We start from the raw sequence: 24,884 nt of genomic DNA, 5'->3' as shown, positions 1-24,884 counted from the left end.
ATAGATAGATAGATAGATAGATAGATAGATAGATAGATAGATAGATAGATAGATAGATAGATAGATAGATAGATAGATAGATAGATAGATAGATAGATAGATAGATAGATAGATAGATAGATAGATAGATAGATAGATAGATAGATAGATAGATAGATAGATAGATAGATAGATAGATAGATAGATAGATAGGCAGACAGACGGATGGATGGATGGATGGATAGGTGGATAGATGGATGGATAGATAGATAGATAGATAGATAGATAGATAGATAGATAGATAGATAGATAGATAGATAGATAGATAGATAGATAGATAGATAGATAGGCGGGCGGACGGACGGACGGACGGACGGACGGACGGACGGACGGACGGACAGACGGACAGACGGACAGACAGACAGACAGACAGACAGACAGACAGACAGACAGACAGACAGACAGACAGACAGACAGACAGACAGACAGACAGACAGACAGACAGACAGACAGACAGACAGACAGACAGACAGACAGACAGACAGACAGACAGACAGACAGACAGACAGACAGATAGAAACTCCAACTCTCTTATTTTAACTGGAACACCCAATATATATTTTTATTTTTGAATAAACCTCATAAAGAGCTTTTCAAAAATTACCCATACTTGATACTTCTGTACAAATTCAGAGTTGCTAAGTCAAGAAAACAGAAAAGTGGTTCGAATATTAAAATAATAAATGCACTACCTAAATAACTTTTGAAGCATACGGTTCAGTGATATGAAACTTGGTATGTGAGGATAACCATATACTAAGAACTCAATAATGGTATTACCGAGTTTTTTCTACTTCCAGTTTAACCGGAAGTAACTCCAACTCTCTTATTATAAATGGAACACCCAATATATATTTTTATTTTTGAATAAACCTCATAAAGAGCTTTTCAAAAATTACCCATACTTGATACTTCTGTACAAATTCAGAGTTGCTAAGTCAAGAAAACAGAAAAGTGGTTCGAATATTAAAATAATAAATGCACTACCTAAATAACTTTTGAAGCATACGGTTCAGTGATATGAAACTTGGTATGTGAGGATAACCATATACTAAGAACTCAATAATGGTATTACCGAGTTTTTTCTACTTCCAGTTTAACCGGAAGTAACTCCAACTCTCTTATTTTAAATGGAACACCCAATATATATATTTTTTATTTTTGAATAAAGCTCATTAAGAGCTTTTCAAAAAGTACCCACACTTGATACTTCTGTACAAATTCAGTGTTGCTAAATAAAAATGGAAGTGGTGCAAGATATTCCTAAAGCCTGGTTAAATCATTCCTTAAATGGTTTCTATGATCGAGTGACACATTGTAAAGCAGCTGAGGGCTACCAATTTGAGCACATAATTTAGAAGGTGAGCTAGCTTTGTTTTGTTTTTGTTAAGGAAGGAGTATTTTATTATTTTAATATTCGATACACTTTCCTGTTTTCTTGACTTAGCAACACTGAATTTGTACAGAAGTATCGAGTGTGGGTACTTCTTCAAAAGCTCTTAATGAGCATTATTCAAAAATTAAAATATATATATATATATATATATATATATATATATATATATATATATATATTGGGTGTTCCATTGAAAATAAGACAGTTGAAGTTACTTCCAGTTAAATGGGAAGTAGAAAAACTCGGTAATACCAGTATTGAGTTCTTAGTATATGGTTATCCTCACATACCAAGTTTCATGTCACTGAACCGTATGCTTCAAAAGTTATTTAGGTAGTGCGGGACTTTTAACTAACATTGTAGGATTCCCTTTATGTTATGTAACTGATTTTGATTATGTGTAATTTTTTACTTTATTTTATATTGTCCTTATATTATGTAATTGATGTGATCTTGACTATTTGTAACATTCTGCTATAATTTATGTAATTTCTAATGTATATTATTGAAACCTGGTTGAGTGGAAGAGAAGGCCTTATGGCCTTAATTCTGTCAGGCAAAATAAAAATACTACTACTACTACTACTACTACTACTTCTACTACTACTACTACTTCTACTGCTGCTACTACTACTACTACTACTTCTACTACTACGACTACTAATACTACTACTACTACTAATTCTACTACTACTACTACTACTTCTACTACTACTACTACTACTACTTCTACTACTACTACTTCTACTTCTACTACTACTACTTCTACTACTACTACTACTACTTCTACTACTACTACTTCTACTACTACTACTACTACTACTTCTACTACTACTACTACTACTACTACTTCTACTACTACTACTACTACTACTACTTCTACTACTACTACTACTTCTACTACTACTACTACTTCTACCACTACTACTTCTTCTACTACTACTACTACTACTACTTCTACTACTACTACTACTACTTCTACTACTACTACTACTACTACTACTTCTACTACTACTACTACTACTACTACTTCTACTACTACTACTACTTCTACCACTACTACTTCTTCTACTACTACTACTACTACTACTACTACTACTACTTCTACTACTACTACTACTACTACTACTTCTACTACTACTACTACTACTTCTACTACTACTACTACTTCTACTACTACTACTACTTCTACTACTACTACTACTTCTACTACTACTACTATTTCTACTACTACTACTGCTACTGCTTCTACTACTACTACTACTACTTCTACTACTACTACTACTTCTTCTACTACTACTACTACTACTACTTCTACTACTACTACTACTACTTCTACTACTACTACTACTACTACTACTACTACTTCTACTACTACTACTACTTCTACTACTACTATTTCTACTACTACTACTGCTACTGCTTCTACTACTACTACTACTACTTCTACTACTACTACTTCTTCTACTACTACTACTACTACTACTACTTCTACTACTACTACTACTACTTCTACTACTACTACTACTACTTCTACTACTACTACTACTACTTCTACTACTACTACTACTACTTCTACTTCTACTACTACTACTTCTACTTCTACTACTACTACTACTACTTCTACTACTACTTCTACTACTACTACTACTACTTCTACTACTACTACTACTTCTACTACTACTACTATTTCTACTACTACTACTGCTACTGCTTCTACTACTACTACTACTACTTCTACTACTACTACTTCTTCTACTACTACTACTACTACTACTACTACTTCTACTACTACTACTACTACTACTACTTCTACTACTACTACTACTTCTACTACTACTACTACTTCTACTACTACTTCTACTACTACTACTACTACTACTTCTACTACTACTACTTCTACTACTACTACTACTTCTACTACTACTACTACTATTTCTACTACTACTACTACTACTACTACTACTTCTACTACTACTACTACTTCTACTAATACTACTACTACTTCTACTACTACTACTACTACTACTACTTCTACTACTACTACTACTATTGATGTTTTGTTGTTGTGAGACAAAAGGAAATGATGCACTGTTAGAGTGCATAATTTCCATTGTATTTTCCTTGGGTTACTTCGGAAGCAGGAAATCCTGCTAGATTTGGAACTTGGTACTTGTTTTCAATTAGTAGTCGTAATGTATTACGTCTTCATTCAATGAGTGGTTTTCTGCTTATAAATCCCCGTGTTTCACACGCCATACCCTTGCTCTTCTTGTTTCCCTAAAATAATTTCAATTGCAATGCCGTCCCTCCAGGCATGACGAAGATGTTGTGGGTATATTTTAAACAAGATTTTCCTCTAGATGACTTTACAATTGTTTGAACTTACGTTACTAATGACAAGTTATTTGTAACAGATTTCAATAGTTTACTGTAATATTTCAGCACATCTCGCTTGTTTTATGTTATATTAGCCGTACCCGTGCGCTCCGCTGCACCTGTTAGAAATAAATATAAAGTAATTACATAATTAAAATAGGACGTTTGATCCAGGGAACAACTTTTACAACAGCGCAAGATAATCTGCTTCGCTCATTACCCAATTTTTTTTTTTGCATTGCATTTATTGCATATATATTTTATGTATTATAACATGATTCAATTGAGCATTGTTAAAATTTGAATTATAAAATAATGGATTGCTAAGCTAACGTACTATTACTGCATACTAAATCAATACACTCTCGTTGTTCGTTAATTCTCTGAGATTAAAATGAGTGTACATAAATATTATTTTAAGAAATACAGAAAACGAATGTACAAAATAGCCTATCAAATTTTCTGTGCATAAGAAGCTATTTTAATCTTACCTGTCCTCGATTTACTCAGACGTTACTGTAATAACATTATAGCATTATGTCCATCTAGAGAAACTACACTTTCGAATGGTGAAATAATAATTAATTATACAAATCGGTTAATTTAGCTTCTGATATTACTTCCTACAAACACAGAAACATTCTCTGTAGGCTATGTTTAATAGCTTTCGATTGTTGATGTCCAAGGCCCCTGTTTCAATTGTTGTTGTCCAAGGCCCCTTATAGACGAAGTCATTTGTTTTTTAATTCATTACACGGCCTTAGATGGCAGTTATTTTAATTTTAAAACTCAATTATCTCATTAAATATCAGTCCTATCAAAATTTTTCAAAGAATAAAACTTATCGCAAATTATTTTCAAAGAAACTTTCGTTATGTAACATTTTTCACAAAAATCAATAATAAGCTAGATATTTCGATTTATTTAATTCAGGCCCCCTTATAACCCCCCTTTTAAATGTATTTTGAATGCCATATAGCCTAAAATCTAAGTTACAACGAACTTAATTTATATTCCAATTTTCATCGAAATCCGTTCAGCCATTATCGCGTGAAAAGGTAACAAACATACAGACAGACAGACAGACAGACGGACAGACAGACAGACAGACAAACAAAAATGTCAAAAAAGCGATTTTCGGTTTCAGGGTAGTTAATTATATATGTTAGGAACAATTATTTTTGGAAAATCGGAAATTATCAGAAAAATTTCGGCTATAGATTTATTATTAGTATAGATTATTATTATTATTATTATTATTATTATTATTATTATTATTATTATTATTATTATTATTATTACTATTACTATAGCGTCGTTTTATAGCGAACTTCATATTCTGAGTTCTTTTTGCGGGCTTTTTTTCATTTGAAGTTGTTGTAATATCCAAGTAGGCTACATTACACGGTATTCCAGGTGTTCTGATTGCATTAGTGAACTCAAAAGACGGAGGATTCAACATTTCACTAATAATTTGAAAGCGTTAACTTGAAGGCTGCAAGTTTTTTTTTTTTTCGTTTCTAATGAATTTGTGTTAAATACAGTCTCCATCCAACAAATATTGTCTATTGGCCATACCGCACCTTCACCGGAATCCAACGAACCTTTAATGTTAATTATTTGTCACAACACTATTACCTCGACATGATGAAAGCCTTTCATTTTAAAAATTACTGTTGGCTGAGGAAAACATTATAACAATTATGTTATATGATTCGTAAATCCTCTTCTTCGTTATCTGTGAACTCCTCACTTTATTTATCATAACTCATTCACAGACACAGCCAAATCAGTACCTGTACTGAGACTGTGTTACTGAAAGAAAAGCTGATATGCTGTTGCAGGTCTGTACAGACCTGTCGCGTTCCCCTCCAAGGGGATTCACTCCCTCCAGGTAGGGGAATAGAAAGTGCACATCGCACGGAGACTACTGCACAATGTGCAGCGTTTTGGCATGCCTGCACTAAGCCATACCGGATTCCAGCTCCGATGCCGGATCGAATTTCCTCAGTTTAAGTTCTATCTCTCAGTTTTCCCTTTGGTGGCCTACCCTCATGTACTGTGTCACAGAATATGTGACAGTGGCACAATGTCCAACGCACTATGTACAGAGGTGCACTCTGTTCTATCCATCCTTCATCATATGGTAACGCAGAATTGCTGCACGGAAATATCATACGTACTTCGGTACATCATAATATGATATGCGTAAGTAATCACTTAGTGATTTAAGACGGCGCTCATCCCGTCGGATCCCGGCCACTTAGTCTCTCGTAATGACTAGGGAGCGGATTTTTATGTGCTAAAAATGTTACATATATTTATTTTTTATGTGCTGAAAAGTACGAAAATATTTGATAAAAAATAAAAAATATTTTTTTTTTAAATATGACAAAAATACCTTACTTACCTCGGAAAAAAAAATGTTACTAGGTACTCACCAACCACACTTGAGTGCTAGTAGTTGGCCGAGAATTGCAGTGAACAACAAAGGTCATCTCCAAATTCTCCATCACAAATGGATGCCGATTATCTCTGGACAACGACTTATACTGTGAAAACGATCTCTCCACATTACAGAATGTCAGACATGCATATTTAAAGAGAGGAATGTCACAAACACATATACCGTCAATTTCACCTACAGGCACACCCTCCAATATTAAGCAACTTTACACATTTTTTTATATCCACTGTTTTTCCCAAACACATTCTGGAATTTGTCCCTTAGTACTTGTGATTCTGAACCTGGTAGCGAGTCTAGTTTAATGTAGCGAGTCTAGTTTAATTTTCACGGCACGCACCTCCGTGTTTCATAAAACAGGTTTTTGGATGTTTCGAGTTTTTTTTTTTTTTTTTGGTGTCACACAAAAAGCTTAAATTTGCTAATGGGAAAGCCAAATCGTTTTTTAAATAACCATCTTTCAGTATATCTTGAAGGATATCGATTGACGAAGCCCGATAAGAGGGAATCACAACAAAATATATTGCCTTACTTGATAGACATGAGCGAGAGGCGAGAGATTTGTTTAAATTAAATAATGTTCATGCCCAGCTCTTATCTGTTGTTTTTCACAAACAAAGCGTGGAATGAAATCATCTTCAGCAACAATAAACATTCCTAATTTTGTGTTGCAAGATCTCTCCTCCTTGTCCATGTTAATTTATTCTCTAATAATAACACTGATATGCTGCCTAGCAGTTCTCAGAACTTGAGGCGATACTATTACGAAAATGGATCACGGATACACTACACAGCGCTTAGAAACACGAAGCAACCAAGAATTCTTGAAAAAGATAACGTACTTCTGAGTGATATAATTGATTTAGTTTTAAAATATTTAAAAGTGCTTGTAAAAATTATTTAAGTAAAAAAAATCCAAGATTTATGTGTTTATAATAGATTTTCTGAAAATATGTATTTACATTTTTTTTTTTTGTGAAAATATGTGTTTTTATGTAAAATAAAATTCGGGTTTTAAACTTGAAACTTCATGTTCGGAATTTTTAACTTTGTTAATTGTGTTTTATCACACGCAAAAAAGAATATTTAATTACAAAGGAATCCGCTCCTTAGTAATGATCTTCATTGACGCTATAAACTTTTCACTGATGGAAACTATTCACAGCTACTGTTAACTATAAATTCATTGACACAACACGCTTCACCGATACAACAGCTCAAATAAAACAAACAGATCACAAACAGATGCACACTTATCATTCCGTAGAATCATAGTATGACGTCACAATGTAAGATATTTGGTATAGGATACATAGATAAAGAGAATTCGTAGCATGTTGCAACGATATTGTCAACAATGAAGAACAGTGACTATGGATTTAAAAAAATTATCTGAAAATAAAAGGAAATACGATGTAGCTTAAGGTATATGTACACCTTTACATACAAAAAATTTTGTTTTGCATAATTTTGCTCTGTAAAATTTTTATACAATTGAGAATGGTACCAGAAAGAGGATGAAGTGAACAGATCCCTTGAAATTACGTCTGAATTGTTTATAAAAATTATTTTGTTTATAATTTTGGCACAACTTGAAACATGATAGCTCATGCAGTTTTTAAGATAGAGCCACATTTTTTTCGCTGTTTTATAGCTAAAACTATTCTTTAGTGCCTGACATAGAGCTACTTTTTATTTTCATTTACATTAATTAAATATTACCATAAATGTAACTTATACTAATATTTTATGTTGCATATATCATGTAAAAATCCATAGATAATTATTAACTACATTAATGATATTTTACTCATTGTCAGGCACTGGGGGACATTTCAAGCTTCAAAATGACCCAATATCTTCTTGGTATCACCATAATTGATTGCGATATCATGTTTAAAAGAATTAAATATTCTAAAATTACTATTTGCAGGAAATGAGCCACAAACTTTCAGAGCCTAGAAGACTGCATCATCATATGTCACCCCTTAAGCAGCTTCATGTCGGTCCAGTTTCAGCTTCTTTCTGTCTCTCAAATACCTCCTCCTTGTTTTAACTTCAGGTGTTGAGTGTTTTTTTTTTTTTTGGCATTTTTGTCCTTATTTTCCATTGATGCAACAAATCCTGCGATGGTGTTTGTCCCGGGTTTATGTTCATCCTCCTCAGAATTTTAGTTTCTCCTTTTGGACTCATATTAAAATGACGTACAACATCACTGACACACAAATTTACAGTTTTATGAGTAACAGTAAAAGATTATAACTTACTTCATTATGTAAAAACGTGTGTTCAATCAAATGATCATGCCCTGATATTTGAGCATTTATTTTGGGACTAGAAAGAAGTTTATTTTACAAGCAATGCTGGACGAGGGGATTTACTGCTACGAGGATCACTCCAAAAGTAATCCACAATATTTATTTAAAAATTACATTTTTAGCCTACAGCTTTGCTATTTTCATAGAATGTAGATACATCCTTCAGGAACAATACGTCACTTTTTCACATAATCCCCGCACCTTTCAACTGCCTTACGCCACCTTGGAATGAGGGCCTGTATACCTGCACGATAAAAGTCTGAACCAACACGTCTGAGCTACTCTCTGGCGCCACTCACGGGAACGACTTAAATTAAATTTGAATACAAGGGGGAAGGATGTATCTATGACCTCCATAAATTGCAAAGGTTTAGAATAAAAAATAAATTTTAAAAAGTGTTGTGCATTACTTTTGGAGTGATTTTCGTAGAAGTGACCGTGGCTGATGACGCAGAATTTTGGAAAATGGGACTTATCTGAAAAAAACATAAGGCATAAATCGAAAATTCTTATATCAAATTAAAGGGGAGAAAATTCTCTATTAAAATAGGAATATTTTGAAAATTCTGATTTTTCATCATTTTTTGCGTTTTATGGTTAAGTTCGCCATTTTGATTTTTGAAATACCCTAAAAGATGGCTCGGCAAATTGATCATTTTATTACTCTCCTATTGTCCATCTTATAATATGTAGCCAAAATGGAAAATGCGATATATTGCCCAACCTACCAACCTTGTTAAAATGACCACATGATAACGGAAAATAAGATATTGTTAATTCAGTAACAAAACACGTAAGTTGGTTATAAGACAAAATACGTTCTGAGGAAATCTAGAACCCAAGTCCAAATATATTGTGACAGCCACATCGAGATTTGATCACGCGTCCCGCAAGAGGGCAGATCGCACGGGAGTCGACACGGGCTCCACGGAGCACGGGGGGGGGGGCGTGGAGAGGAGAGGGGAGGAGACGACACTCTGTTCCGCGGCAGAGAGGGGAAAGTAATGCGCCTGCGTCTGAGGGAAGAAATCTAGAAAAATCGAGAGGCGCCATCTTCTCGGCATCTTTAGATTGATCGCGAAATCGTACGTTCCGGAAACTATGGTTTAGTTATAAATACGACACGCGAGTGAACTTTAGTTAGTTAGTTGCAGTCGTTGCTAGTTTTGGACAACAAGGCAGTCTTGTGTAGCAGTGAAGCCAGCTTCGAGACCGGAGTTCGACTTGAGTGTGTCCGCAGCTGTGTGAGCGTCCGAAGTCCTGAGTTCGAGTGCAGTGGACCGCAGTTGGGGACCTGAGTTCGAAGTTCAGTGGACTGTCTCTGAAGGTCTTGGGTTCGAGATACTGTGAACTTAAGTGACTGAGCTAGAAGAACTAGGCAAGGCAAACGAACTGTGAACTGAGAACTGACAGTTCTGATTTGTAGATAGTGCTTTGTGAACATTAGTTAAGGGAAGGCATAGGTGAAATTACTATATCTTACAGTTTTCAATATATTGAGCTGAAATTTTTATCACATGCTACTTTTATATGTCAGTTACATTGTGCAAAATCTCTTTTATCTTTGATGGTTTTGGAGATATTGTAATTTTAATCAATTTAATTAATTAATATATAAATTGTTCCACACGTCGAAAATTAAAGAAAATCACGTTGAAAAAAATTACTGCCATTTATTTCATCTTAATAAGGAAACGTGTCAAATAATTTTATTCTGGTGTCCTTGGTCTTTGAGAATCGCATTTTTGTCACATTTCTGCCAAAATTTCACCTATGCCTTCCCTTAAGATTACCAGTTCATTGTTGTTCTCAATAATCCAAGTAAATTGTCATTGTCGTCTGTGGAGTGCAATAACGAATACTGTGTTGACTGGAGTATTTAAATTAAATTATAGAAAGTAATTATTATTGTTTTGAATAGAAGTTACATTGTGTTCGAAGAAAAAAAAAGTTACTATATTTATATAAACAAAACATGAGAGAAGGTGAAATATTAACAATTATCTAACAAAACACGTATATGGGTTACAAGACAAGATCTATATGACAAAGAAAGGAAAACATGTAATAACCCGGAAAATATGCATGGAAATATGTGAAATAAAATTATCTAAGTAAATTCAGATCGAGCGTGACGTTGAAATTAATAGAATAAAGCATTCGATGTGAAGAATGATGGGGAAAATAAACAAATAATGTGCTGCCATCTAGCCAATTGAGGAAGAATTAAGAGAAATGTTATATTATTTTGTTATTTCGTTACAATCATAGCATTGTTGTTTTGTTCCCAGTAAATTGATTTGCCGTTTAAACAGTGTTGAAACCGGAAACCGAGTGCGTAACTTGTTTTCGTCTTAGCAAGTTGACTACCAGCGTGTTTTATATACTCTTATGGTCAGAAATGGCCGGAAAATGTGAACAGTTCACTTGCGCTCTAAGCCTGTTGTTGAAGACAGAACATATCCGCTTTCATGCCGATAAGTACACACAGCAGACCCAGTGGCGGATAGTAGGAAAGGAGTTGGTCTTTGCTTATCTTATTTAACTCTAAACTGTAATTATTTAATTCTTAGAGTTACAGGTAGCTATACATATTTATTATTATTATTATTATTATTATTATTATTATTATTATTATTATTATTATTATTATTATTATTCCACTACTGTATTGCTGTTATTTATATACGGACATCATTTTATTTTTACTAACATTTCTAATGTTAACCTGGCTTTACCTTTGAATTAACGGTTCAGAACCGGAAACACCGTTCCCTACCTGCTTTCACGACTGGAGTTCGATGATACTGGCGTAAAATAAAAACAAATCACTTTACTAGGTATAGGAGGGAAGAAAAGTAGTTCATCCATTTACGTAAACTGGAAAATATCGCGATTTTGAGTTTGATAATTTTCATTAGGTTTTTGTTTAATAAAAATACAGTAGGGTTTACTGTATTAACAATAAGGGTTTTTACTCACGAACTGAGCTATCCATTCGGATGTATTCATTATGCAATTATGCAGTGTATATTATACTGTCTATAGCACATTAGCGTACATAAATTATATTAAATTTATATGCTATAATTGAAAATTGTATTGTATAATTATCAATTATAATTGTATTGTATAATTATTAATTTCAATTCAGGAATCCGCCCCTGAGCACGAGTTCTACTCTTTCAGGGGCGAGCTAAAGTTTCTCTGTATATTTTATATTTTATGCTACAATAATAAATAAATAAATAAATAAATAAATAAATAAATAAATAAATAAATAAATAAATAAATAAATAAATAAATAAATAAATAAATAAATAAATAAATACAGAGAATGAAGTTAAATTGGAAAGTAATCATAATATGGATATTTAAACACATTTTTGAAAATGGTGGCCGTTCATTTCGATACAGGCTTCAGTTCTTTTGTGCATATTGTCGCACTATAAACTATTTTACCTACCACCCAATACTAGTTTCGTCCTTCGTACTAGTAACTCATGTTGAAATAATTCTGTACCTACTCTATAAAAGAGTACCTTACGTACTGTAAATTCATTCTTCACTTCTGCCCGATCCGAAAAGATAAAATTACCCAGACATGCTATCTACTGTCCGTCCAAGTGGTTTTGTCGCAGAGTCGTAGAGAGGGAAGAAATCACGTGACAATTAATTACTTAAAGAGGCTCTCTTATTGAAGTTCTTTTAAACAGTTGTATAATATTACATAGAAGTCTAATTCCTAAGAGAAATTAATGTTTTCCGAAAAGAGCTAAGATAGCCCAGTCACTAGCCTTTACAGAGGGGCGAGCAGAAGCGGGTGGGGGAAACCAGGATGCGACTTAAGCAAACGGACGATAGTACCTGTGCGAAGATATGATTCAATATTGAAAGCTCTCTCGTCACTGGAAAACGCGAACATATTTTTGCAACGTACTATACTCACTAACTCAGTACTGTTCAGGCGTCTTTGACTGCATACGCGGCCTGGTTTCTGTGTGGTGGATGGTTGTAAGTTTACTAGTAGAAGGGGTGGGAGTGAAGAACATTAAAAAACTCAGATACAATAAAAATTGAAGTAAAAATAAAATGATGTCCCTGTATTTGCTATGTATTTTATACTGATTGAGTGGAAGAGAAGGCCTTATGATCTTAAGTTTGCCAGTAAAAATAATTCAATTGAATAAAATATAAATAAATAATTTAAATTGTAGGAAGAATCATCCAGTATCAGTCTTTATGACTTGAATGCATTGTGAACAGGCTGCGAGGTCTAGTTTCGAATAATGGACAGAATGTCAACTGCAGAAGAAACAAGATGCAAGTGTTCCCTGCTAGTATATACCTCTGACATGCGCCAAACATGACGTCTATATAGTCTAGGAACAACTAACCTATCCACACCTGTGGAGTAACGGTCAGCGCGTCTGGCCGCGAAACCAGGTGGCCCGGGTGCAAATCCCGGTCGGGGCAAGTTACCTGGTTGAGGTTTTTTCCGGGGTTTTCCCTCAACCTAATACGAGCAAATGCTGGGTAACTTTCGGTGATGGACCCCCGGACTCATTTCACCGGCATTACCACCTTCATTTCATTCAGACGCTAAATAACCTAGATGTTGATAAAGCGTCTTAAAATAACCCAATAAAAAAACAACTAACCTTATCTCCGTTCAGCCTGGGCCAGTATACGATCCCTACTCATTATCAAAGAGTAAAGTTGAACGATTATGAACCAACGTTAGACATTCACAAATAGCTGTCTTTAAAATTCATGAGGTCAATATGGCTATAGACCAGAGCTTAAGACATCATAAGACGAAAACAAACTAAGGAACATATATTATTCAGTTTATATCGGAAAGGAAATGAGCTTCAACTTCGTGCTTGAAACAGAATTCGGATCCGGTAGATTTTCAGCTGGAGGCGCTACCAATTGAACCACAGTAAGTGGGACAAAAGAAACTTCATATTTTTTCATAGCTGCAGGTGCCTTCTTTCATGCAGAACACCAGCATGAGAGCAATCAACGTGTCATTCTGTAACACATGTTTCAACACTGTAAGCCAAATGTCATAACTGGAATAATGCAGGGCACGGTAATTTCCTTTTCTTCTTTACGGTTGCTAAGAAACTAAGGTGACACAGTGGGGCTTCTTTTTCCTTCTCTGTCTTCAGTATTCTTATCGAGAACGTCAGAGCGAGCTGTGGTTATCCGCCAGAATAACAAAATCACGGTGCCTGTTACAGCTCGCTCTGACAATATGGACAAGTTCCTTGTCTTTATTTTCCCTTAGGCCCGGTTTCTTCAACCTTTGTTAAATTATAACAGTGTGTTATTCCATTTTAACTGTAAACTTAAAAGTTGAAGCATTTCTTCAACTACTGTTAGTACTAACAGACTGTTAAAACCTATGTTAATTTAACTGCCCAATTTCATGCAGTTAAATCATTTAACTCTCTGTTAGCATAGAAGTATCCAATATGGCTGGTGCGTTAGATGCTGAACTCCTATATCTTGATTATTTAGAAAATGATATCCATGAATACATAAACAGAGCGGATGATTTCTGTGATTTGACAGACCAGAAGTTCTTAAAAAGGTATAGGCTATTTTCTGCCAAGCCTCACTTTTCAGTTTCAACGTAGATCCGTTTGTTTTTTTATTCTGATTAATTGTTTATACTGCGAAATAATTTCCAACAGAAGGCTTCTCTAGAACGAAGAGAAATTAGTCCCACGATTTCTTTTTGTTCCAGTGTTTTCCATTTCACAACAGCAATACCAATACGCCGCTCCGTGTTACTGTGGTACAGACGACGGAAAGATGCAGAAATCAAACCTGAGAGAATAGAAAGACTTCTATCCTCTCTGAATCAAACAACGGAAACAAGCGAGAATCGCAATTGTCAGAGTTCAGAAAACAGAAGTGAGCCTATATTTGGTTAGAGGTTATGGTTAAACTCTAGAACTCTGGTCCTAACAGAGAGTTAACAAACAGAATGTTAAAATGTCAAATGTCAAGTTGAAGAAACGCAATATTTTTAACAGCAATTCATACTTTTAACTTACAGTTAATTAACGCTATGTTAGGTGCATTTTAACAAAGGTTGAAGAACTTAGTGTATGAAATATGCAGGGTGAAAGTGGAATAACCTTGCAGATTGAAAGGGACGATATGGTACACTTAAATGAATAGAAAACCTATATTACGTTTTGTGATTAAATGCACGGTTAATTAGAAAATTAAGTTGGAAGTTTCAGCAGTGTGGCAACATCGCCGCTAACACACTGCTCTTTCTTATAATACAGATGTAAGAGGTCAACGAACTCAGAGTACGTGTGCTGCTTAGAGCTCCCTTCTCTGGCTACAACATTGCGATGTGGATTGCATCGTTCAGTGGTTTGAAATTAGTGGTATTTAAATTAAATTTACACGATAATCGCCCACGTTATTGAAATACGACATAGGGGTAAATGATCCTTTATTAGATTTTCTATCGATATGGACAAAAATCACGATTCAATTCGCAACAGTTATCGTATAAGAGGGTGTTAAACATTTGGGAAAGAAGATTTTCTTCTGAAAAAGCTATGAACGTTCCACCAATATGATATTATAGTTTTTTGTTAGATATTTTACTTCTACTCTGTATAAGGAAATCGATTTTTCAACAAGATGAATGCTATGTTGTTATATCATGTTATGTTTTATGTTGTGTTGTGTTGTCTTGCGTTGTGTAATGTTGTGTTCTGTTCTGCTGTGCTGTATTATGTTATGTTACGTTACGTTATGTCATGTCATGTCATGTCATGTCATGTCATGTCACGTTACGTTACGTCATGTCATGTCATGTCACGTCACGTTACGTCACGTCACGTCACGTCACGTCACGTCACGTCACGTCACGTCACGTCACGTCACGTCACGTCACGTCACGTCACGTCACGTCACGTCATGTGTGTTATGTTATGTTATGTTATGTTTTATGTTATGTTACGTTACGTTACATTATGTCATGTCATGTCATGTCGTGTTGTGTTATGTTATGTTACGTTATGTCATGTCATGTCATGTCATGTGATGTGATGTGATGTCATGTCATGTTTTATGTTATGTTATGTTATGTTATGTTACGTTACGTTACGTTATGTTATGTTATGTTATGTTATGTTATATTGTCAAAAAGTAACCTTAATAATTGTTTTTTTAATTGAATATCCACAATACTACTAAGATCTATTTCAAATCATCCGTCCTCAAGTGAGGATGACCACTGGAATCCGGAATTAACAAACATAAAAGATAAAGGGAAATGAAACGAGCAAAATAATGATTCGATTTGTACATTAAAACAAAAATTTACGTGTTAACATATAGATGATACTGTAGAATTTGAAGAGAGGCCTTCAGAATTTCCATTACGATCTTCTGAACCTCATAAAAGGGAATTTGAAAGGATTTAAGGATATCACATGTAAATTTTGGTAAACAACCCCTAGCTCCAAATAGTAAGCCTGTAACATCCCAGTTGTAAAGCGAAATGCCATATTTTTCACTGAGGTATGGAAGACAAGGTACATACTGTATTTAGCTCGCGTGTCATCATTTATCTGCAGTGCTTGATTTATGTCTCGTTCAAAGTAAATCGTAGGGTCTAAGACCATTGCTTTCTGGGTTCTTCTATTGATGGCACTACGTCCAATGCAAGTGTTCCTGTTATACTAGGCCTATGTTAAAAGTGATGAAGTGTTTGTAGTCTTATTGTACATATTCAATTAATAAAACAATTATTATGGTTACTTTTCGGCTCTCTCACGTATTATGTTATGTTGTATTGTGTTATGTTTCCAAACTAACTTACTGTTATGACAAATGTTGTATTACATATATCCACGTATTCACTATATTTTATTGTTTATGGTGATATTTATTTTATTTTTTCTGTTTTTGTTTTATCGTATTTCCAGATAGGTGTATCATGTGATAACTTGAGCTACTTATAATCATAATTTTCCTTGCTATGTGTACCTAAAAATATTGTGTTCATTGTATGCTTTGTACTTTACTATTTTTATTATTATTATTATTATTATTATTATTAGTATTATTATTATTATTATTTTACCTTATGTTATGTTATGTTATGTTACAGTACATAGCCTATATCTGCTGATCCGCGTATCTATATATCTTTATTTGCATTCTGTTTGTATGTCTACCTATTTGTCTCCCTGTCTAAGTGTTTAATTTTGGAGGAATGTTGGAATTGTAAACGGAAGTAGATCTATGTCGAGCGAAACTTTTCCAGCACCATGTCACTGTACACCAAGAAAAACAAACTCTTCTGAAATCTAAACCAACGTGAACAACTGATGCTATATTCCAGATGATGATAAAAGTATTATCATAACAAAACTAATAATATTAGACCTCTGTAACTCCTAAAATTGAAGAACGACATAAATGCATACAGTATATCGCTGCTTTTACGAGAGGTTAACCTCCAAAGCATTGAAATGTTTTGTTTGAAAACAAGTGCATGAGTCATTCCATTTAAAACAATTTATTTCTTGGCGAAGACGAAACCACAGAGGAACGTGTGAAAATGAGGAGTTAGAAAACATTTCTGTATAAATATCATGTTGAGTAGCTTTGATCTGTGAGCTCTGAATGGGATGAGAAGGTACACAGACGTGAAGGTTGGCAGCCTGTTTATATAATAGTGAAACAGCCATGAATTTTTGGCAGTCGTGTGAGGAATTCCAAGGTCATCAGCACCAACGCAGCATCACACGTGTTTTATCTTAGACACCGTGATGCTAAGTATTAGAACATTCGTTATGAAATAACTTATTTCGAGGTCACACTACGATTACATAAAATTTACCATTAAATGGATATAAACGTGCATGAGAACTGCTGTGACATACGCACGGAATATATAGTCTAAAATATCATTCATATACAGAATACCTTTTATCTTCTTCATCCAGAATATTTGTTTTTTCCTTACACTCCAAATAATGATGCTGAAACTGATCAGGAAGAGGAAAAGGAATGGTTGGGTCACTGGCTGAGAAGAAACTGTCTACTGAAGGATGCACTGGAAGGAATGGTGAACGGGAGAAGAGTTCGGGGTAGAAGAAGATATCAGATGACAGACGATATTCAGATATATGGATCATATGAGGAGATAAAGAGGAAGGCAGAAAATAGGAAAGATTGGAGAAAGCTGGGTTTGCAGTGAAAGACCTGCCCTTGGGCAGAACACTGAATTAATTAATTAATTAATTATGTAACCCTTGCAATTCCAAACTCTTTCTATTTTCCTGGTTTGAATAAAATAATAGTGCTGATAATGATAATAATAATAATAATAATAATAATAATAATAATAATAGTAATAATAATATTTACTTACTTACAAATGGCTTTTAGAGAACCCGGATATTCATTGTTGCCCTCACACAAGTCCGCCATCGGTCCTTATCCAGAGCAAGATTAATTCAGTATCTACGAATTTTTAGATATTTAGATAACCAATTATAAAATTTTGTTTTAAACCATTTGACAGGTAAATTGTAATATTGAATGGGAAGGTTATACGTATAATTTTATGCCCATAACAGAAAAGATTAAATTAGTCTTTTTAATCTACAATATAGAATACTGATCTATTCTCTATTTCTAATTTCATGAGCATGAATATTGGCAATTAACGAAGTCTGTAAGATGCTGCACAAATAGCGGATCGATTAGAAGCAGTTTCAGAATTGATATGTCAGTCTCGTGCTTAGATTAAACTTTTACGTACACGGTATTGTAATATTTCATTCTTAAAATAAGTAGTTGGAAATCTTTGACCTTGAATCATATACTTTCTGCTTTTCGTCAGATTGTAAATCCGCTTCAGTGTCTACTCTTATTTACTGAGATTAGTATTTTTCAGCTTTATCTTTGCATCATTTAAAAAAAGAGCACACATTGCATACACTTTCCTCGCTTGGTTTCACGTTTCACTATTGCCAAGAATCTTGTTTTAAATTAAACGAAAAGCAATTGGACACTCACTCAGATGGCGATATGTCACGCAATCTGGACAGCGTCTACCGCGAAGGGAAACGGAGCAGGAAAAGTGTTGTCTTCAGTTTCGGAATGCCAATGTTTCGACTCCTGAAGGTCGTCCGCTTCGATAAATTATTAGTCGTTTTCCTCATTGTTGTTCACCTATTTATTGGCAACGACATTGAGAAGAAGTAGGCTTATAACTAAAGCCACCGTTTCTGGCGCGTGAAATAAGTAATGGGGACGTTGAGAGCGAGTATCTTATCTTTTCCACAGTGTTTGGGCGAGAAAGTTGGCAGCTGCGAATGGCAGATTGCTGGCGTTACATCTGTTTAAGAGGTGGTATCACTCTCAGCAGAATATGGAACTGACTGGACAGTGCACTCAAGGGCACACCCCAGAAACGCAAAGTGCCTCTTGCCTTTGACGCAATAAGACCGACAACTGTGATTGGCAGATTTTTTGATGTGACGTATTGGGTGGTACCGTTCTCAGCTTCACTGTCAACAAGTCCTCATTGACTGGTTTTTTACTCGAGGACACGCGCCAAAACGGTGGCTGTATTTAATTCCTGACAGAGTCCGTCTCAAAATGAATTAAGAGCTCCCAGGGTCGTGTAGTAATTGAGTACTGCCCTTTGTGAAAGGGACAACTTTACACTACTTACATCAGCTTTTCCGTCGTCTTTAATAAACCTGGATCGTAAATAGGAGCTGCCTTGGAACCTAGTCCTCCAAACTCTTCTTTCTTCCTGGACTAAGACTTGTCTCCGACTGTGTCCTTTCACTGTACAAGGTGGGTACAAAGTCCCATTATCTCCTATAAATACCTCAAATATACAGGGACATTATTCTATTTTTATTTCAATTTTTATTGTACCTGAGTTTTTTTAATGTACTTCACTCCCACCCTTTCTACTAATGAAGTTCCAACTGTCCTTCACACAGAACCAAGGCCGCATATAGTAAACAGTACTGAGTTAGTGAGTATAATACATTCCAGGAATATGTTCGCGTTTTCCAGTGACGAAAGAGCTTCCATATTGGATCACATTTTCGCACAGGTACGTCGTCCGTTTGCCTACAGCGCATCCCTATTTCCACCACCTACTTCAGCTCGCCCCTCTGTAAAAGCTAGTGGCTGGGCTATCTGGACTTCTACGTAATATTATACAACTGTTTAAAATAAATAAAAGAGCCTTGTTAATTAATTGTCACGTGATTTCTACGATCCTGCGACATAACCACTTGGACGGACAGTAGATAGCATGTCTGAATAATTTTATCTGTGCGGGTCGGGCAGAAGTGAAGATTGAATTTACAGTACGTAAGGTACTCTTTTATAGAGTAGGTACAGAATTATTTCAACATGAGTTACTACTACGAAGGACAAAACTGGTAGTCGGAATTAGATGCAATAGTCTACAGTGCAATAATATGCACAAAAGGACTGAATCCTGTATCGAAATGAACGGCCATTATTTTCAAAAATGTGTTTAAATATTCATATTATGATTATTTTCAATTTAACTTCATTCTCTATATTGTACGCTAATGTGCTGTAGACAGTATAATATACATTGCATAATGAATACGTTCGCTTGGATAACTCAGTTCGTGAGTAAAAACACTTATTGTTAATACCGTACTGTATTTTGATTAATCAAAAACTTAATGAAAATTATCATACTCAAAATCGCCATATTTCCTAGTTCACGTAAATTGATGAACTACTTTTCTTCCCTCCTATACCTACTAAAGTGATTTGTTTGTATTTTACGCCAGTATCATCAAACTCCGGTCGTGGAAGGGGGTAGCAAACGGTGTTTCCGGTTCTCAACCCTTAATCCAAAGGTATAACCAGGTTAATATTAAAAATGTTAGTAAAAGTGAAATGATGTCCCTGTACATCCTAAGTATATTATTTTTCTTAATCTCATCTTTGTTACTACATCAATGTTAGTCTACGAAGTATGTATGTTTGTAAAATATATATGTTGCTATCTTTCTATTCCTCTTAAGAACCTGTTTCTGGTATTAGAATATTACATTCTAGTTTAGAAACAATGAGAGAATAATTTCGTGTAATACTTTTGTTATTTTATCAAAACGGAACTGTTCCCGAACACGAGCTTTGCTCTTTCGGGACTTTTATATAACGTTTTATGCTGACCCTTTATTAATAAGTAAAGAAATGAATGTATTAATAAATGAATGTATGAATTTATATTTTATTTTAGTAGGTTATTTTACGACGCTTTATCAACATCCTAGGTTATTTAGCGTCTGAGAGAAATGAAGGTGATAATTCCGGTGAAATGAGTCCGGGTTCAAGCACCGAAATTTACCCAGCATTTTCTCATATCGGGTTGAGGGAAAACCCCGGAAAAGCCTCAACCAGATAACTTGCCCCGACCGGGAATCGAACCCGGGCCATCTGGTTTCGCGGCCAGACACGCTAACCGTTACTCCACAGGTGTGGACTGAATGAATGAATGAATGAATGAATGAATGAATGAATGAATGAATGAATGAATGAATGAATGAAATAAAAATTTCTTACTGAGGAAAATGAAGTGAACTAAGAAATAGTACAACAATTCTTGTGAAAATTTTATTGCGAAAATGAAAAGTACATTGTAATAAATTACAGTACAGAAAAATAAATTGTTCATTCGTAAGACAAAGGCATTATTCTGATTTACCTTACAGTATTGGCAGTGTATCACAAGACACTAAGATCCTGTGAGAATTCCTCCAATGTCTCACGAACAAGTGTTGTGGTGTCGTCATTGAATCAATGTCGAATATTCCCATACCTAAATCTAAAATATGTAGGAAGAAAACTTCATACATGATCAGGTATCCATTAGATAGAATGCTCAGGTTTCAGCCAACTACCGAGAAGAATGTGCAGGAATCTCCTGCGTTAATACTGTTAAGTTAGTAAATTTAAACTCGACTTCGGGTCCGGGGACAAGGCTGGACAGAGTATAAAAACACTATGTTTGCCACATAAACATTAGAGATATCAACAATGAACTGTTATCCAACTACAATGTTATTATAGCGCTGTCCATTTTACAGGTTGGTTTCATGAGTATTTTTTTTTTTTTAGAAATATAAAGTTTGCTTGTAATTTTCTAGAGTTAGTTAGGGCAGAAATTGTGTTAATGTAATACTACTAAGATTTATTAAAAATCATCCGTCCTCAAGTGAGGATGACCACTGGGATCCGGAATTAACGAACATAAAATATAAAGGGAAATGAAAAGAGCAAAATTTTGATTCGATTTGTACATTAAAACAAAAATTTACGTGTTAACATATAGATGATAATGTAGAATTTGAAGAGAGGCCTTCAGAATTTCCATTACAATCTTCTGAACCCCATAAAAGGGAATATGAAAGGATTTAAGAATATTAGATGCAAATTTTGGTAAACAATCCCTCTCTCCAAATAGTAAGCCTCTAACATCCCAGTTGTAAAGCGAAATGCCATATTTTTCACTGAGGTATGGAAGACAAGGTACATATTTAGTTCGCTTGTCATCATTTATCTGCAGTGCTTGATTTGTGTCTCGTTCAAAGCAAATCGTAGGGTCTAAGACCATCGCTTTCTGGGTTCTTCTATTGATGGCAATTATATCGACTCTTCTATGAGAATCATCTTCAGACACACAGTGAATCTCCTCATGTACTTCCCATCCTCTGTTTCTTAGCAGGTTGGCAATTGCTGTACGGGCACGATGGTGTCTGTTGTTACGCAGTAGCTCTCCCTTCTTACAGAACCCCAGTACGTGACCAAGTGTTTCAGTCTCGCTGCATCCGGGATAGCGACAACGTGTACTACTGAAGGTTCTGTCAGGGACAGATCTCACTGCGGTGACGTTGCAAGACATCTTGATGGCATTGATGTATTCCGAGGACGAAAGACACTTTTTAGAGGAGTTGGCTTTGGGGCATTCTTCAAATGTACAAAAACCTTTGCGTTTATGTGGGAGCTGGCACCTTGATTGGAATGATTGTTTTCTGAATTAAAAGTTTTAAGTAAAATTTAAAGCTTTGGAGAACTTTTCGAGTTGGGTGAGTGAAAACCTGGGAAATATCCGTCCCCTATAACTGAAGCTTCTTGAGATGTTTCATCGCCAGTAACAGAAACAGTTCTAGTTTCTGTGTCCATATAGTTCATCGAAGTTGTTGGGCAAGGGTCTACATGATATTCTCGAGCTCAGCGTTCTCTCCGCCGTACAAGAACTCGTAGACTGCTGTGGCCATATCTTCGTTGTCGGGTTTGCTGTTTGTCCACGATAAGGATCGAAGTTCTCCACTTCCGATGTTGTCGTCGTCGGCTCCAGGCATGTCGTCTCCCGGTGTGTACCTCTCTCTGACATCCTTCATGATGCAAGCTTCAAGTTTCTTGTGCTGCGGAAAAATAAACAAATGCCAGTAATGTCAACAGAGCTATATGGCTTAATAAAAAAAAACAAAAGACGAAACACACAGGTGCGTAGTTTTACTGTGCTGACTATTTTACTTACAGAGTGATTCACGAGAATTTACCATCACTTACTTACTTACTGGCTTTTAAGGAACCCGGAGGTTCATTGCCGCCCTCACATAAGCCCGCCATTGGTCCCTATCCTGAGCAAGATTAATCCATTCTCTATCATCATATCCCACCTCCCTCAAATCCATTTTCATATTATCTTCCCATCTACGTCTCGGCCTCCCTAAAAGTCTTTTTCCCTCCGGCCTCCCAACTATATCGGGGACAGAACATCTAGAAGCTTCTTGGAGACGGTTACTTTTAAGCGGTCCGACCACCCTCTCCTCCCACACTAGCAGGTACGGTACCAGTCAGCTGCAAAACATTTTCTGAACAGAAGTTATTGTATTGTGAGAACGCAGAGGATCAGTGAAAGTAAGTGGTCAACGTTTTCAGTTTGTAGTGCAACGAACAATTCTGCTGTGTGTGGGTTCTTTTGTAGTGACGTCACTGAAGCCTCTAGTTGTTCTGTCCCCGGTGTAATACTTTATATGCATTTGTGGATTCGCCCATACGTGCTACATGCCCTGCCCATCTCAAACTTCTGGATTTAATGTTCCTAATTATGTCAGGTGAAGAATACAATGCGTGCAGTTCTGTGTTGTGTAACTTTCTCCATTCTCCTGTAACTTCATCCCTCTTAGCCCCAAATATTTTCCTAAGCACCTTATTCTGAAACACACTTAACCTATATTCCTCTCTCAAAGTGAGAGTCCAAGTTTTACAACCATAAAGAACAACCGGTAATATAACTGATTTATAAATTCTAATTTTCAGGTTTTTTTCCGAAGACATTCTAAGTAAAAAATGTCATATAAACATTTGTCCTAATCGCAATATTTTCAGAGTCTCACTAATTTGAAGTTGTTTGTAAAATACCTTTTTTCTCTAGATTTAAGAGTAAAAAAATATTACAAATAGAGTATGGACTCAATAATTTCAAGGAAAAATTGTTCCGGGACCGGATATCGATCCCGGGACCCTTCGCTTAGCACACGAATGCTCTTCCGACTAAGCTACTCTAGGAACTATACGCGACACGACTTTTCCTGTATAACACACAACTCAAATGGGCTGACAAGACGCCAGAACCCAACTTTGAGTGCACACGAATTCTGTGTGACTACCTGAAAGCGAGATTTGCATAGAGTATGAACTATTCAGAAGTATCATGACGTATGACTTCACGTATAACTATGAGTGTCATAGGTAACTTGATTTCTTCTTCATTGAATATAGGCCCTAGCTGTAGTAGTTAGCTACACACTGAATTAAGATATAAAAGACTTTAAAACTGCTTCAAATTATAGGTACTAACAAAGGAGAAGTTCTCTCATTATTTCAATGCAGAGCTTTCATTTATATCTGTATATTTAGTTAATTTTGTGTAATTTATTCTGGAACGTAATTTAGCTTGAATACCAATATAATCTTTCGGCAGTATTTATAGAAATACCACAAACACCAATCAGCTACTGACCATAAACATACTATATATTTAGCTCCATCACTTCCGCTTGTTTCTATTCTGGATAACTGTTATTACAACTACTTTTTCTATGTAACCAGTCCAATACTGATTCAGTTTTTTGTTGTCCCTCTACCACGGGGTATTTCTGTTCGCTGTTGCATCGTGAAGGTTTGTTTACTTGTCTTTTTTCTTCTTTATTTT

The 24,884-nt window shown here is 35.3% G+C and overlaps 1 protein-coding gene and 1 long non-coding RNA gene across 4 annotated transcripts in view; one reads left to right on the top strand and one right to left on the bottom strand.

Annotated features, from left to right (window-relative positions):
* The window catches only part of LOC138713770 (uncharacterized), a 428,588-nt gene that overhangs the window by 245,989 nt on the left and 157,715 nt on the right, over nt 1–24,884 (top strand). The gene's annotated exons all lie outside the window — the stretch shown is intronic.
* The window catches only part of LOC138713763 (uncharacterized), an 85,940-nt gene continuing 82,319 nt past the window's right edge, over nt 21,264–24,884 (bottom strand). For all 3 annotated transcript variants that reach the window (XM_069846172.1, XM_069846174.1, XM_069846173.1), the window contains one exon: nt 21,264–23,088. In XM_069846172.1, the coding sequence (XP_069702273.1) occupies nt 22,876–23,088 (213 nt within the window). In that variant the 3' untranslated portion in view covers nt 21,264–22,875. The remainder of the gene's footprint in view (nt 23,089–24,884) is intronic.

This window comes from Periplaneta americana, chromosome 14 (genome assembly GCF_040183065.1).
Source record: "Periplaneta americana isolate PAMFEO1 chromosome 14, P.americana_PAMFEO1_priV1, whole genome shotgun sequence".
Taxonomy (NCBI): Eukaryota; Metazoa; Arthropoda; class Insecta; order Blattodea; family Blattidae; genus Periplaneta; species Periplaneta americana.
The sequence above is the reverse complement of the archived record's forward strand: the minus strand, read 5'-3'. Positions and strand labels throughout refer to the sequence as shown.